Genomic DNA, 17,794 nt, shown 5'->3' with positions numbered 1-17,794 from the left:
TAAATAACTAACTCAATAAGTGTCACTAAACTTTGTGTATTCTGCAAAAGCAGTGAGATGTGTCATTTTAGTGAAAATAGTATTAACTGCCGCACATACAACATTACTTTCTGTACTATTGTATTACCGGTGAACGATGCAACCCTAATTTATTCCTGCGTGTAATCTCTGATCTCCACTGGATAGAGTCCTGATCATTTCCATCAAGATGAGTTTTAATACCTTCCTTACATGCTGTGCACTTTATCATCTACTATTACAACTATTCACAAACTAACTATTACAAAGCCACTAGGGATCAAGCAGAAATATCAATGTTATTTGATCAGCAGATATCCAAAGCCTGAATAATAAAGAAATCTCTGGAGATCAATAAAACTCAAACTAATAAAATCTTTGCACAGATATTTTGATGAATTCTCAATAAGTTTTCCTGCACATTTTAGTGTTTTCCTTGCTCCAAGACACCTACTTCAAATCAGAATTTGTTTAATGTGTTGATTCATTGAATCGGGTGAATAGGAGCAGGAAAACATTAAAATGTGTAGGACAGGTTCTGCAGGCCCAGGATTGGGAGCACTGTACACATTAGCGTACTACGGTAGTATCACGATACTAAAGCTTCAAAATACCACCGATGTCACTATATTTTTAATCAGTAGTATATTCAATACAGTAGTACCTTAAGTAATGTTGTGTTAATACAATTTTCGCTAAAACGACACATCTCACTGCTTTTTCAGAATACACAAAGGTGATTGACACTTTATTTAATCTAAATTCTTTACCTTAATCTTTAAAGGTTTCCTGTTTGCTAGTACGCAGTCTAACATTCCCAATTTTATGATGTTTTTTTGAAGTTTCAAATTCAGTTATTTACTCCTAATGTTGTGTTCATTCTTAGTTCTCTGAAGACAATTCCCATTTGCATGATTTCATTTCTCTAGGGAACAATAGATGAAATATGTGGCACACTGAATTAGTTGTTTGCCAGTTGTATGATTGTTTTGAGCTTTTACAACAACCAGTTATTCATTTTCATTAATAAAGTATTCAGAGGAAAATTCAGTTCATTTTGTAGACTCAAATTCTGAATTAACATTTAGTATCATGGTACTTCAGCTGGTATCGTATAATAGTATCGTAAGATATGTTTCTGGTATCATTACAATTCTAGCACACATAACTGCAGAAATGTTTTACATATTCTCCACTAGATGGCGCCTTTTGATTTTAAAAAAATTATTTAAAAAATGATAATAAAAAACAGTACAAACAGGACAGGTATCTGTACATATTTGCTGTTTGTATTGGTCTTAATCAAGTACTCTGTTTACCTTATGTAGGGTAACGCACATTTAACGCACATTAACGCACGTTTTAAAATAGTTTATTTATATATTTTTTAAAAAGCATGCTCCAATTCTCCAAAAACTGATTCATTGGTCGCCCCCAGTGGTCTGAAATAAACCCACACGACAGGGTTGCCAGGACTGCTGCTGACTAAAATGGATAAGGCAGAGTGAGTTATTTAACCACAACATAAATGTTTAAATGTTAAATGCTTACTTTTTCACAAAGTTAACATAAACTTGAGGCACATAAAAAAAAATGTTTACATGATGACATTTTGGAGTAGATATTTCCTAAAATAATTCCTCGATGAATTGATTCAAACAAAATAATTTATTACATACAAACCTTGTAATAATAAAAGATGTAAGATCACTGTGTACCTGTAATGATCTAAATAATTCAGTCATTCATTCATATTTAATAACTGCTTTATCCTGGTCAGGATCATGGGTGGATCAGGGGGGTATCCTGGGAACATTGGAAGCAGAGCAGGGATACACTGGGATGCCAGTCCATCACAGAGCACCATGAACGCACATTCACACCTACAAACAATTTAGCATAGAAAAATACACCTATCAGCATGTTTGTGGGAGGTCATAACATCATCATCATCATAATCATCACCATCATTACCACCACCACCAGCAACAATAATTATAAAAGGAGGTACCGTAGCTTAGTGGTTAGCACGTTTGCCTCACACCTCCAGGGATGGGGATTCAATTCCCACTTCCGCCCTGTGCATGTGGAGCTTGCATTCTCTTTGAGGGTTTCCTCCAGATACTCTGGTTTCCTCCCCCAGTCCAGTATAGGCTGATTGGCGTCACTGTTTGTTAATTTGAGTGTGCTTGAGATGGGTTGGCACCCTGTCCAGGGTATCCCCTGCCTTGTGCCCCGAGTTCCCTGGGATAGGCTCCAGGCTCCCCGTGACCCTGTGTAGGATAAGTGGCATGGGAAATGGATGGATGGATGGATAATAATAATAATAATAATAATAATAATAATAATAATAATAATAAAATGGAGACCCCAGGTTTCTTTGGGTTCTCTGGTTTATTTCTACCCCTCAAAAACATGGCAGTAGATAGATTGGCTATGCTAAATTGCTGCTTGGTGTGAGTGATCATTGGTTTCTTCCATTTCCCACCTTATGCCCAATATTCCCTGGATAAGTCTTGAATTTAACGCAACCCATGCCAGGATAAAGCCCTTAGTAAATATGAATGAATGAATGAATGAATGAATCAGTAATAATAATAATAATAATAATAATAATAATAATAATAATGTAATGGACTCACATTGGAAGATGGGTTGGAATCCATGTTGCAGAAGTGTTTAATCAATAAATCCAAAACAGCAGGCTCAAACATAGAAAAAAAGCAAAAAAAAAAAAAAACCCCACAAAAACAACAACAACAACAACAAAAAACCAAGCAGGGATCAGTAACAGGTAATCAGTGCAACAGGCAAATAAGACAGATGGGTAATCCAAAAATGTAAATCCAAATACACAGACAAAAGATCATAACAGAAAGCAATACTTGAATCAGTTTAACAAATACTCGGTAAGACAGGTAAACTGGCAATACTTTGCAGATAGTCTAATGAAGCACATGGCTTGTAAACCTACACACAGGTATATTGAGTTCAGTGATGAGGTCAAGATGTTTACATCTGAGCTGACCATTTCTGCAGTGTATACTGAGGGCCCATCCATTATCCTCCCATATTTTCTTATTTTAAATTCTGGAACATAGAATGCTGATCCAGTACGACCTATCACTGGGTTTCTTGAGCCATCTGTGTATATTAGAAGAAATGCATAATAAACTGTTCTGATATATTCTATTGCATTGCTCTTGATATTAATGTAATTTTGTCCTTTTTGAATACTCTCATGAATTTGTAAATCAACTTTGACTGACAAACCAAGGATGTATTGGGGAAATTATACCCATTGATGAAAATGATATATTACTTAGTAACATTCCTGCAGCCCATTCCTTTACTTTCCATGCAAAACCTGTTCCTGTTAAGTTTATTGTGTCCCAACTTCCCTCTATTATTGATTTTGTAGGATGATCTGATTTATGCCCTTATAAATTGATCCAGTACGCAACAGATCATTTTTGATGTCTTACGTCTAATGAGGACTCTCCTGATTCAACTTGCACTGCTGAAATTGGAATTGTTTAAATTGCACCTGTAATACATCTCAGTGCTCGTGCTTGAATAAGATTTAACCTTAAGCATAATGATTGATGCAGATCCATATATAATACATCCATAATCTAAAACTGATCGTATAAGAGCACAGTATATGGGGATCATTCATTGTTTATCTGTCCCCCATTCTTGGCCTACTATACACTTACTATTAGTGCTTTGCTGCATTTCTCTTCTTTCCATGTTAATTTAGAGTTCAACCATAGACCTAAATATTTAAATTTGGTTACCCTTTCTAGTGGCTGTTTATATAAATAAAGTTTAATATTTTGTGGATCTACCTGGTCGAAAACCAAACAGATAAGGAACTATTAATCCTCTGCTTTCTAACACACCCACACTGCTATTGACGAATCTTTCCCTGGTTTGGGAATAGGAATTACAACACAAGGCAGTTGTCCTTCCACCCATATTTTATTTAAAAGGTCCAATATTGCTTTAAGTATTACTTCATCCATATGTTTAATCATAGTGTAGCAAACTCTATATTTTCCTGGGGCAGTACTTCTAACCCTCATTAATCCTCTTTTTAGTTCCCACATTTTAAAGGTGGCATCTAAAGCTGCTTGACTATTAGTTTTTTTGTTATATAAAGATAGATAGATAGATAGATAGATAGATAGATAGATAGATAGGTAAAGATCATGATGTTGCTTTAGGATTTCTTCCCTCCTTCTCTTATAATCTTCTTCTAGATTATCTGTGCTGTGTGCTTTTTGAAAGGTGTAGGCTAACAGTTCAGCTTTATCTTCTTTACTCACTGCTGATTTCCTTTCATCTGCTGAGACTGGAATATTCTGAGTTCTATAAACTCCAACCATCTTTTGAAGGACATTCCACTTCCTATTGTGGAGCAAAATGATGCCAATACTTCCCTTTAGCTTGCTTAATTATCTTCCTTTCCTGTGCCCATTTCCTCTGATATGGTGGTAAAGTTGTAGGTAGTAGTGTTTTCCTTGAGAGCTCCCTGAATGCCTTATTTCTATCTTTAACTGCTTTAATGCATTCTTCATTCCACCAAGGAACAATCTTCACCCTAACTTCACATTCTTATTTAGGTATGGATTCTTCAGCTGTATTTATAATAATTGAATTTAATCTGTCAGAACATAAGTTTATATCATCTTCAGTACTATAATTCACCATTCCATTAGTGCATAACTTGTTAAATTTATCCCAGTCAGCTTATTCAAACCTCCATCTAGTTTGCTTTGTTTTATTTTGTTGATAAAATTCCATTCTAACAGCACACATTATTGGAAAATTATCACTTCCTATTGTTGAGTGATCTAGAACGTCCCACTTACATTCTAAAGCTAGAGCTCCAGAAACTATTGTTAGATCTAGACAAGAAGTTGATTAATCCCTTATATTGAATTTGGTTCCCTTCCCATCATTTAAACATACTAAAGGTTGTTCCTCCATAAACTCTGCTACAACTCTTCCATTACTATCTGTGCATAAACTTCCCCAAACTGCATTAAAATCCCCACACCATATCAAATTATCCCCAGCTTTGGTTCTTATTATATTCAATTCATCTAATGTTAACTGATTGCATGGATTATAAAAGTTGACCACCTTTATTCGCCCTGCATGTGTCCACACCTCTACAACAACACATTCACTCTGAATATCTAATATTATTTCTCTAAAAGCTAGCCCATCTTTAACAAAGGTTCCACATTTGATCCATTTGATCCAATTCTATCCTTTATATATAACCAACTTGCCTGTAACCAGGAATGATCAAATTTACTTGCGGATGAAGCCAAGTCTCCTGAATACAAATCATTTCTGGTAACACTGTTAATTGATGTACAAATCTTTTAAATTCTTGGCCATTCGCAATCAAACTTTGGGCATTCCATTGAAGTATTTCATTTAATAGTTTTATTTCTTTGACTTCCCGAAGGATCACATATCACTGCAGTTCCTTCAGTTTGTCCAAGTAGTGTCTGAATCTGTTCTAATGCAATTTCAGTAATACCCAAATAATGTGCTAATAATATGTTTTCAATATAGTACATGGTGAATTGAATTTTCAAATGCCCTTTTTTTTTTTTTTTTTTTTTTTTTGGATTTTCCATACTGCCCCACCTTTTTCGGAATTGTGGTTGTAATCATCATCATCATCATCATACATTAGCAAAAATAAATACTTTAATCATTAAAATTGTCCTTTTTTTAAAGTCCCACTCTCTAAATAACCTTTAAAAACTATTAGGCTTGAAACTTGTCCTAATACATACAATTTTGTTAGGTCCGTTTTTGTTTATAGTAGATGGTGTAGCTTTTATACAATAAATGTGAGGGAAATTGAAAACCCAATCTGGCAACCTTGACATCACATCAGTTCTTAGTGTGTGTGTGTGTGTGTGTGTGTGTGTGAAAGAGAGAGAGAGAGAGAGAGAGAGAGAGAGAGCTTATGGAAAATGTACCTGTCCGTGTAGGTGTCCACTATAATCTAAGTGAGACGCTGGACAGCTTTTGTATAGGCTACTAGACATTTGGACATTTGGACATCACGGTGGCGTTAAAAGGAGCCGGTAAAAAGCGGCTCTATAGTGATCAGCGCTGTTTCTCCCGTTCAGTGAGGAGCAGAAGCTCAGCCAGTAGTCAGAATGGGAAACCGGGAGATGGAGGATTTGATTCCGCTGGTTAACCGAATGCAGGATGCGTTTTCTGCGATCGGACAGAATGCCGACCTGGACCTTCCCCAGATCGCTGTGGTTGGCGGTCAGAGCGCAGGGAAAAGCTCCGTACTGGAGAACTTCGTGGGGAAGTAAGTGCTGCAAAAGGGATGTGTAACATCTTCATATACAGCTGAAATGTCCATAGAGACATCAACGATAGGCTAATTAATCACACTCTTACAGGAACGAATTCACACTATACAGTATTTCATATCACTGTTTCAGCATATTCCTGTAATAACAAGCATTTGCTTTAATTTGTTTTAAGCAGGTTCATTATATAAGATAAGATTCAATGAGAACCATCAATCATGTCCACACAGCTTCTTCATTTTCTAATGTAGCCAGTGTGATGGCTATAAATAGGATATTTGTCCACTAACATATAACCGAAACAATGTATTATGCCAATTGAACCAGTGCTAATATATTGTTTGGGGGGGAAGTACTGCTGATGGGGTGTTTTCTCACTAAACATGGAAGATCGATAGGCCAGTTGTCTCTGTGAATTTTAAACAGGCTGATTCGTGATGAGCTCAAAGGCTGGATGATCCTGTTCACGCAACATCAACATGATATATATATTATATATATATATATACAATGATGCATGGCTAGTCCTCACTCTGGTTTTCTCTGGACAGTGTTGTCTGATGGTCATTTCGATAGATTTATGGTTTGACTCTTACCACCCAAATATATGAACTCATGATCTGACGCCACCATGAGTGTTATCATGTTGCATAGGGCGGCCCTGACGTATCAGAGAAAATGAAAGGGAGGAGATGACCATTATGCAGTCACGTGACACTCCCTCGTCTGTTCACTGTAGGCATAATCTTCCCCCAAATAGCGAGAATCAGGTCTTGTGTTTTCAGGACCAAGGACAGTTCTATGAAGAGTTTATCTGAAATACCCAATAGCCCTGCACCCACTGCAGCCTATATATGCATTAAAAAGATTTTCATGTGTCTTATCCAGTTGAAAGAATATATATGAACCTTTCCTTATATCTAAAGTATAGGCTATGTGCAAAACATGCACTGATATTCAGAATATATGCTGAATACGTGTCAGAATACATGTGTATATATTTAAAATGATATCATCACAATTTAAAATAAAAATGTATAGGCTAAATATATTTCCCTTGCATATCGTAATTATTACAGTCTAATAACAGGCACTATACCACTGCCTTTGCTCAGGGTTCTAAACGCCGACTATTAGCGGGCTGCAAGAGGTCTGTATTTTCCTTACAGACTGCACATAATACGGCGAGGAGAGGCCTCCATTCAAAAACATCCGCTTCATGCGTGTAATCAGCTGCTCGTGCTCTTTACTCTGCACAGACACAAGCGGCTTTGTGCGCTGGCAGCGCGCGACTAGCTTCTGTGCGCGACCCTTATACTGCGCATGCGCAAAGATTCACTCACGCATACCCGCTATACTCTTAACGAATGCAAACAGACTGCGTGATACAAACAGGGTAAAAGATGCAGTATAGACTATGGTCGCCATTTACAGTACCTCTGATGTCAGTTTAGAAAACTTTGGCGACTTTATGTGAAAGAAATAACCAGGAAGAAATTTATCCACTGCGAAATTTATCCAACCATCTGCGAGTTGAGAGAGTAAGGGTGCGTCTCAATCAGCTCCCTAGCTCGTGAATCAATATATGAGTTCAGGCGCTGGTAAGGACCCTGGCTCACTAGACCAGTGGTTTTCAAAGTGGGGGCTGCGACCCCCTTGGGCCAGGGGGCGCCCGGGGGGCCTCAACAATTTGGTCGGAGCCACCAAGCCCATCCCTTCCACTAGTATGTTTTCTCTTCCTCACTCTCAGACAACCACACACACACACAATCAATTCCTAATGTAATGTAATGTAAAGATGGAAGATGTAATTATTAATTAAAAAGGGGGATATATTCAGAAGTCTGTATTTTTAATGTGTTTTAAAGTCATCTTGCAAAAGGGGGGCCTCGGTCAAATGTTAATGCCATTTGGAGGGCCTTGCCCTGGAAAAGTTTGGGAACCTCTGCACTAGAAATTGGGACACTAATAAAAGAATTTCCTGCGACACAATTATGTACTCACTAAGTTTTTTTTATGTCATATAAATTTGTTAGCTTAATCCCATGCATTTTGGTAATGGGAGCTGTTTCATGCAGGATTGTAGGCTAGCTGGTGGATTTTTATAAAAATGATTAAACACTTAAAAGTCATTAGACTCAAACAAACCATATATAGAATGTCAAATAAAGTTAAAAATTGCTTACTTAAGTAATCATTTGAGAGCTACACCAAGGACAACAAGCTACTTATCTCCCCCCCCCCCCCTTTTTTTTTTTGTTGAGCTGAGAGGCTTTAGAAATCATTCCAGTAAGGGAACATAGTGAGCATCGATGCTCCCTGGTTTTTGTGGTGCATTGTGGGATTTTCCCCAGTGCACTGTAAGGAATTTGGAACTGAGACAGACCTTAAAATGGCCGACTCCCTGATCAGTGCCCTGACTACTGAACTAAGGAGCTGATTGAGACATACACTAAGTTCTACCCAGCTAGGCCTAATGGGAAAATAAATCCAGCGAAAACATCCTATTATAGCCTAGTTGGAGCAATAAAAAAATACACACCTTTTGCCATTTCTTTTTTCATATTATTTTTTGCAAAGATCATGCTAAAAATGAAGTAAATTAACCACATTTGCAATTTAATGGTTTATAAAAGCACAAATCATTTGTGACAAGTAAACAAGTTACTTTTTCCACAGCAGTAAGCAGTAGCACATAATTCAGTGACATGAAAAACAAGAGCTAGGATACCTGAGCTGCACATGTGTGCGTGTACACAACATGTGTTCCTCATCTGTCATTTATGTAACATTCTTTCAGTGTTATGAGATAAATATATTCCTACAATGATTGCCTGCTGTTATGTAATAACTGTGAACATTAGCTTTTCTCTCTGTGTCTCTCTCTGTGTCTCTCTCTCTGTCTCTCTCACTCTCTCTCTGTCTGTCTGTCTCTCTCTCTCTCTCTCTCTCTCTCTCATCCTTTCTCCTGGCAGTTTTAGCATAAGGATTTTTGTCCCTTGTCCTCCTCTGACTTAGAGCACTGTGGACACTGAGGAGTCTGTACCATCATCTGTCCTGTCATCCTGTCACAGGCAATCTCCATTGATTGGCAGCACAATGCACGCTGCTGTTCATCCCTAAATAATAGCTAATGTAATAATGGGGTAATTATAAAAAAAGAAAATTATGTCTGGTGTACACCTACAGTATAGGAACTAAATCCTTGACATACGGGAGGATTTGCATGACATATCATTGTATATGGTGTAAAAAAAGGGAAAAAATAATGGGTACATCATAGTACCCACTCAGTACCCATTCAAAGTTTTAGAAAATTCAACATTAAATACAGTAAATCATTCAAATTTGGTGTGTGTCTGGCCTGAACTCATGTGTTATTATACTAGGATAAAGGAACTCGTGGAGGAACGTGAAACCTACAGTAGTCTGCAGCACAAGTCATCTGCCAACTGGTTCAATTATTTTTGAGTGTATATGTAGCAAGATTTGTGACACCTGCCTAGTTTTTAATTACAGTACACTGAAAAAATGGAATATGTAGTCAGTCAGATTTAAGAAAAGTTTCTCATGAAAACGTAATTTAATTTGCTTATACTAAACTGAATTTAAACAAGTTTCTAATTACTAGATTGAATTATGTTGAGCGAGTGTGATCAATTCATATATTATTAAAGTGATCCAATTCCGTAATAAAATCTGGTGAGGATTTGGAGCTGACAGGAAGAAATATCTACGGTAATAAAGGAATGCAATTACAGTAGGTGAGTTAGAACAGAGAAGCAGGAAATGTTGCAGACTCACAATGACAGTGACGGGTTTGATCCTGATCAAATTATGCTGGATATACAAAAACAAATGTAATAAATCAGTGCTATGTTAGAATGGCTCAAGGCCATGCGCTCCCTGAGAAAATGTTTGGAGGAGATGGCTCCCAACCAGGCTGGGACCATCTCCCACCCTCCCTGCCCCGCTGAGAACGTCGCTCTGCCCAACTCTGCTTCGGATGTTGCTCCGCTAAGGATGATGCTGTGCCTCCTTGTTCCGCTGAGGACATTGCTCCACCTTCCTGCTCTGTTTAGGACGTTGCTCCGGCTCCTAGCTTTGCTGAGGATGTTGCTCCACCTCCTTGCTCTGCTGAAGACGTCACTCTGCCTCCTTGCCCAGCTGAAGTCGTTCCTCTGCCTCCTTGCTCAGCTGAGGACATTGTTCTGCCTACTTACTTGGCTGAGTATGTCGCTCTGCCTCCTTGCTCGACTGAGGACATCGTTCTGCCTACTTACTTGGCTGAGTATGTTGCTCTGCCTCCTTGCTTCACTGAGGACATTGTGGCTTCCCCTTTGCTTTGCTGTGAATGTTGGTGAAGCCACTTGCTGGGCTTTGTTCCCCCCATTGGATTAGCAGTTGCCGTTGCTCTGCAGAGGGCATTATTATTGCTCACGGCTTTGGTATGGGCATCATTCCATCTCCCTGCCACATTTGGACATCACTCTGCCACCAGACTCCGCTTCAGATGTCGTTTTGCCTCCTTGCTCCACTTAGGAAGTCATTCCACCTCCTTGCTTGGCTGAGGACATCATTCTGGGAGATCATGACTTTGAGTCCTGTCAATGGTGTGAGGGGATAGAGCAAAATAATCTGTATTTTGGGGGTGGGAGGGAGCAATAGAAAAGATATGGAAGCTTTGCCACATCCTCCGTGGTTGGTAGCTGTCACATAATAGCTCACAATTAGCTAACTGGGGGAAAAACTACAATGAAAACAGAATTTTTAATGACGCTATTAAGAATGGTAATGGAAGCACCACTACCAATCACTTTGCATTATCTTATTTGCAGCCATAATCTATTTGTTAATGGTTAAACATTAAAAGATAACTAATGTCACCAGTCCATAATGTTAGTTGCTTTTCCAGACTATTGTATTGCAAGGAATTTTAATCATCTGGACCTTTACATATTTTAATTGATTACCCCTGGTCTATGAAGCTGGTGATGTGGTTTATGATAGTAAGGAATAATAATTATAGTGAAAGGCAAGACAAATATTTGACTTAATCTCATGAAATGACTGCTAATGTCGGAGGCTGTGCTGTGATGTGTGAATGTCTGTGAGAGAGTCAGTAAGTGTATGAAAATGCAACATAGCTGCCATTGCTGTGGAGCTCACGCCTCAGACCTGCACTGCAGTGTGTCTACAGTACAGCGTTGCTGCAGTTCTGTGTATGCCATGCTCAGGATGTATGACAACAGTACACCACAATGTTTAATCTTTCTCTGCCTGCCGTCTGGATCACACCACCTACACACAACACCATCACACTCATTGGCCTAGTTAGGGGTCCTCTGCCATTTAACTGCTCATTAACAGTTACAAACTCACACATCACCATACACCATACACAGTAACACATTAGAAATTGTGAGAAATCATAATGTATTGTTCTTCTGTTTCCAAATGAAACAAGTTCACATTTTTTGCATGATGATAGGTGGGGAGGTGAAACGTCATATAATATTGTCCCACCTGTGCATGCATATAATTTAATAAATAAATAAAAATCAGGTGAAGTGTATAATAAGACCAGGTATACTAACTAACGAGATAAAATAAAAGGTCAGCTTTAACTTTCTACTGATTATTAATCTCAAGGTTGTCCATTGTTAATAGATCACATTCTCAGTGGATCATTACATTTATGGCATTTGGCAGATGCCCTTATCCAGAGCAACTTATCTCAGTTATACAGCTGACGGTTAAGGGCCTTGCCCAAGGGCTCAACAGTGGCAGTAGTGCTGGGGTTTTAAACTCATGACCTTATGATCAATAACCCAGCATCTTAACCACTGAGCTACCACCACCCTAGATGGACTTAGTTATTTTTTTTATATATATATTTTAAATTTAGTAATAGTTTTAATTTTTCAAACTTAGTGATTTCTGCCTTTTGAATGAGTTACTGACCTCTGTCATTTTTTTTTGTTGTTGTAAGGGATTTTTTGCCTCGAGGCTCTGGCATCGTGACTCGTCGCCCCCTGGTGTTGCAGCTGATCAACTGTCCAACAGGTAACAACTCTTCATGCAAACAGGGTCCACTGTTAATTTTGTGGCTCATTAGCATAATACTTATATTTATGGGTGAAAAAAAATGTAATTAAAATGACTCAATACTTTACAAAATTCTTCTTTAATTGATTAAGTTCTTTTAAAATAATTAATTTGAGTCAAACAATTGCTAAAATCATCACTACAACAGTTTTTACATCTTCTTTTAAGAATAGCAGGAGCTAAAAAATGTAAATGATATGCAGCTGCAGCAATGGTAAGGTGTCATAGTGCCTCACAGCTCCAGGGTCCCCTGTTCGATCCCGAGCTCAGGTTACTGTCTCTCTCTGAGTTTTGCGTGTTCTCGCCATGTCTGTGTGGGTTTCCTCTGGATTCTCTGATTTCCTCCCGCCTCCCAAAAACATGTTAGTGGGTGTGACTGAGTATGTGAATGTATGTGTCCTGTGATGGAATGGCCTCCCATTCTGGGTGTATTCCCACCGCACACCTAGTGTTTCAGGGATAGACTGCGGATCCACTGTGACCTTGACCAGGATAAAGTGGTTGCTGAAGATGAATAAATGGATGATGCAAATCCATGTCATGCAGCACCATTTACCAGGAGAACGAGGTGGACTTTTGTATGGCTGGGTTGGTTTAATTAGCATGTTCATCAAATGGATTCATTGATGAGGGTTAAAATATGCATTCTTCTGTGCCCTTTCAGAACCATTTCTGGATCACTTTAAACTATTTTGTACAGTTACAAAAAGGAAGGTTCACAAAAATTCTTTTAATGGTTAACAGTTCTAACTTTCTAAAGCATTTGTACCTCTTCTGAAAGGAAATCCTTTGTGGAAGGGTTTTACATAGAATCTTTAAGAGCTCCCACAGAGGGACAAAAAATAACATGGAGATAGAGTTTACAGCGTGTACAGCACAATGATTTTGATAGCAGTCTATGTTTCAGCTAGCATTTACCATTTACATTTACCTCATTTGGCTGATGCTTCTATCCAAAGTGACTTACAATTGAGACAGAATACAACTGAACATTTAATGGTTATTGTCTTGCTCAAGGGGCCAACATGATCAATAGCCAAATATCATAAGCACTGAACTACGACTGCCCTCAGCAAGCTAGCAAGTCAGATAATCCCTTATTTTCATTAATAAAATTATGATTTATTTGCAGAATATGCCGAGTTTCTCCACTGCAAAGGCAAAAAGTTCACTGATTTTGAGGAAGTGCGTCAAGAGATCGAAGCAGAAACAGACCGGCTCACTGGACAGAACAAAGGCATCTCTTCAGTACCCATCAACCTGAGAGTCTACTCCCCTCACGGTAGGACATACAGTGCATACACTCATGAACCTGAGTGTGTTATGGACCAGTGTGAAGCATATATGTAGCTTTACAGATTCAAAATATATTAAAATAAAAATTTGCGAAAAAGCAATTTTTCGTGTGGGGACTAGACAAATGATGCCACAAGGTCAAAAACTGACAGATATTCCTATTCCACGTATAAGTTTAAGGCACATAAACCCTCTTTTCCTTTCTCTCCAGTCCTGAATCTGACTCTGGTGGACTTGCCTGGAATGACCAAAGTGCCGGTGGGCGATCAGCCAGCTGATATTGAGTTCCAGATCAGGGAAATGCTCATGCAGTTTGTTACAAAGGAGAACTGTTTACTGCTGGCCGTCTCTCCTGCCAACTCAGACCTTGCCAACTCTGATGCTCTCAAGATTGCCAAGGAAGTTGACCCTCAAGGTGTGAAATACAGTGTTTAATCCATATCAGTCTATCAGTCATTTCTAGTGTGTTTATCTTCTGAGTGACTACATGTCGTAAATGGCCAGATGTACGGAATGTGTAAAAAGTAGGTGCTATAGTTTTTAATGATAGGTGAGTGACATCAAGGGATGTTATTAAAAAAAAAATTCAAGATGTTTCTTTTGAAGTATTCTTATTTGTGTTCAGTTTTATTTTTTGTGTGTGACTATACATAGTAGCTCATGTGTATGTGGGTGTCTCTGAGCAGGTGTGAGAACAATTGGTGTGATCACTAAACTGGACCTGATGGATGAGGGTACGGATGCACGTGATATCTTGGAGAACAAGCTCCTTCCTTTGCGTAGAGGTAAATTTCAGTCACAAAAGTATATTAAGTTCATGCTGTCCCCAATCCATAATGCAATGTGCATCATTGCTGAGTCAGCAAATTATTTTTAGAGCAGCGCTGGATAATCTTCATTAATGTGTCATTAAAGGATTCATTAAAAGATACTCTTCATTAATGTGTCTTTCTGGGTGAATATCCATCTGCATTAACTAAAACGAAATGAGGGCATAAAACCTGCTGCTATAGACCAGGGGTTATCAAAACTTTTGTAGCTAGAGAGCTATTTCAATAAATAAAAAAATCTGCTGATTCCCTTATAATGAAGTGTCGCTGTCTCTAGGGTTCTTAGTTCAAACCTGAGCTTGACTTACTGTCTGTGTTGAGTTTTGTACACAAATGTACATCTTCATTCACATATAGGGTCAATTTATCTTAGCCAATCAAGCTACTGTCGTATATTTACAAGGTAGGAGGAAATTAGAGAACCTGGAGGAAACCCACATGAACCGGGGAGAACATGTGAAACTCTGCACACACATAAGCCAAACTCATGATCAATCCAAAGACCCTGGAGCTGTGAGGTGGCAACACTACCCACTGCACTACATTTACATACAAAGTTTTAAAACCTACACTTTCCACCCACAGTATACACTTTTCTAAGTATTATTAAAATTGCAGTAAGATGGAATTGACATGATTTAGTTTTGTTTTGGATTTTTGAGTTAAATAGACAGGTTTAAAACTATGAGAACTGCAACATCTTTAAACATCTGTAATGCCATTAAAAAAATCATGGATCTCAGATATGGATCCTTGGCCATCCACTATTGAGAATCATGGACTATGTTTACATGGACAGCAGTAATCTAATTCTTGACCTTATTCTGAATAAGACAATAGTCTGATTAAGGTGTTTACATGAGTTGCTTTTAGAATATGCCTTTCATGTTCCCGTTTTACATGTTATAGAACATAGATCAATTAACAGCACACGTCATTACGTCCCCACACCACGCCGTCCGACATTCCCTCCAGAATTTCACGTATCAACATACAGTTCATCTTCGTTATGGTACCGTATACAGTTTTGGGTGTTTCAATTTTAATTTTACGAAAGTTTTGAGTGCAGTTAATTATTTGTCATGCTATACATGCTAATAGACAACTGATTATGAAGCCTTGGGCTGCGTCCCAAACCGCATATTTACCGTCTATATAGTAGCTGAGATACATGTATTTCACCTACTATATAGTAGGTATTTATGCGGTTTCAGATGCAGCCGTGCTCTCTTGTTTGCCGTTAAATGGTTGAACACTGCCATGGGTGTACATGTCCTGTCGCAAAATGCGGTGAAAACTCCCACACGACGTTAATAGTGTGATTAAGGTGTGTACATGTCTGTAATACATGTCGATAATGCGACTAAAACAGGAATACTCCATATGTCTTAATTCGATTTGTGTTTACCTCGAGTATGATTTTAGTCGGATTAAGGTAATCAATAATCGCTGTTTACATGCTAGTTTCTTAATCAGAGTATCATCTTAATCGGGTTAATATTGGCTTATTGTTGTCCATGTAAACGTACTGAGTATTCTTGTACACCTCATAAAATACAAGCCTGTGATCTGGCCCACTGATGTCTGATGCTACCAATAGGCTACGTCGGAGTCGTGAACCGCAGTCAAAAAGATATTGATGGAAAAAAGGACATTACTGCTGCCATGACCGCTGAGAGGAAGTTCTTCCTCAGCCACCCTTCCTATCGTCACCTGGCTGAGCGCATGGGGACGCCTTACCTGCAGAAAGTCCTCAATCAGGTAAGAGGTAGTGGAACTACTTTGTAGCTCAAAGAATGGGAATAAAATAAGATGTGGCACATCACAAGATATTTCAATATAACATGGTGACTGGACCTGAGAGGGTGACTTCACTTGCAGCAAGTTAATTTGTAAAAAGCAGTGGTAGAAAATCAAGGCAGCTAATTCCCAGACAGAGTAGACAAAAACAATCTATGGCCATTATTTCAGAACAGCAGGCCACAGAATAGAAATAAACACAACTCAGCAAGTATTTGCAATGATAGAATAAATTAGGAAGTGGCAGGGGTAATAAAGACTTTGTGGCTAATTGTGGTTACCTGTTATCATTCATTACTCAAATGAGCACAAACTCTGCTTGCTGGACTGGAGGTGCAACAGCACGAGCTGCTTTGAAAATTAACATCTGCATGTGGATTTTCTTTGTTTGCAGCAACTCACCAATCACATTAGAGACACCCTGCCAGGGCTGAGGAACAAGCTGCAAAGCCAGTTGCTGTCCATTGAGAAGGAAGTGGAAGAGTACAAGAACTTCCGCCCAGATGATCCCTCTCGCAAGACCAAGGCCCTTCTTCAGTCAGTCGAATTGCTGTCGTTATTTCTTAAAAACCTAGCATGCATACAAATGTTTAAATAAGTGTGTGATAATAAGGTTAATTCTGTGTGCTAATAATTCATTTTCGAATGCAATTAATTTTTTACTTCTGCATTACTGCAATTGCAGCTTGGTTTGGTTCAGTATATACATTAGCTCATGCCTATCAGTCAGCTGCTGCTCTCTCTTCTTACAGAATGGTTCAGCAGTTTGCAGTGGATTTTGAGAAGTGTATCGAGGGATCTGGTGATCAGATCGACACTTATGAGCTGTCCGGTGGAGCCAGGATCAACCGTATCTTTCATGAGCGTTTTCCCTTTGAATTGGTCAAGGTGATTATAATGAATTCCTTTGAATAATTCCTATTATAGGTGGAAATTCATGGCTGTAAAAGTTCTTTAGTTGACTGTGTTTAAGGCAAACATAATGGCATTTTCTTCATTTGTAACTGTTAAGAGTGCACTATTGTCTGAAAGGAAAAATTGATAAGCTCCCTCCCATTCCACCTCAAATAACTCCTACCATCACTGTCAAAATTAGATATACCTTTTGAAGTGGCTTTTAAGAAAAACAAGTGCAAAACTGTGCAAATCTGTTCTGGCTAAGTGTGGAGCTAATTTCCTGGCCAGAAATTTGTAAATAGAGGCCTGAAGTGAAGAAACTAGTGAGATCCATTTCATGGCAATATTACAAATTATCAGTGGCACCCCATCCATAGGTACACCATTTATATAAGCCATTCAACAAATGTTAATTTTCATTCATTTTCTAGTCCTCATTCACAATGCCATACATTTTATATTCTGGTGAAATACTAATTACCTCTT

The 17,794-nt window shown here is 38.4% G+C and overlaps 1 protein-coding gene across 2 annotated transcripts in view; it reads left to right on the top strand.

Moving 5' to 3' along the window:
• Positions 1–5,993: 5,993 nt before the first annotated feature.
• Positions 5,994–17,794, top strand: part of dnm1b (dynamin 1b) — a 45,672-nt gene continuing 33,871 nt past the window's right edge. For both annotated transcript variants that reach the window (XM_053610138.1, XM_053610139.1), the window contains exons 1-8: positions 5,994–6,373; positions 12,370–12,443; positions 13,618–13,767; positions 13,993–14,196; positions 14,468–14,566; positions 16,212–16,372; positions 16,806–16,948; positions 17,164–17,299. In XM_053610138.1, the coding sequence (XP_053466113.1) occupies positions 6,213–6,373; positions 12,370–12,443; positions 13,618–13,767; positions 13,993–14,196; positions 14,468–14,566; positions 16,212–16,372; positions 16,806–16,948; positions 17,164–17,299 (1,128 nt within the window). In that variant the 5' untranslated portion in view covers positions 5,994–6,212. The remainder of the gene's footprint in view (positions 6,374–12,369; positions 12,444–13,617; positions 13,768–13,992; positions 14,197–14,467; positions 14,567–16,211; positions 16,373–16,805; positions 16,949–17,163; positions 17,300–17,794) is intronic.

Source organism: Ictalurus furcatus, chromosome 22 (assembly GCF_023375685.1).
Source record: "Ictalurus furcatus strain D&B chromosome 22, Billie_1.0, whole genome shotgun sequence".
Taxonomy (NCBI): Eukaryota; Metazoa; Chordata; class Actinopteri; order Siluriformes; family Ictaluridae; genus Ictalurus; species Ictalurus furcatus.
The sequence above is the reverse complement of the archived record's forward strand: the minus strand, read 5'-3'. Positions and strand labels throughout refer to the sequence as shown.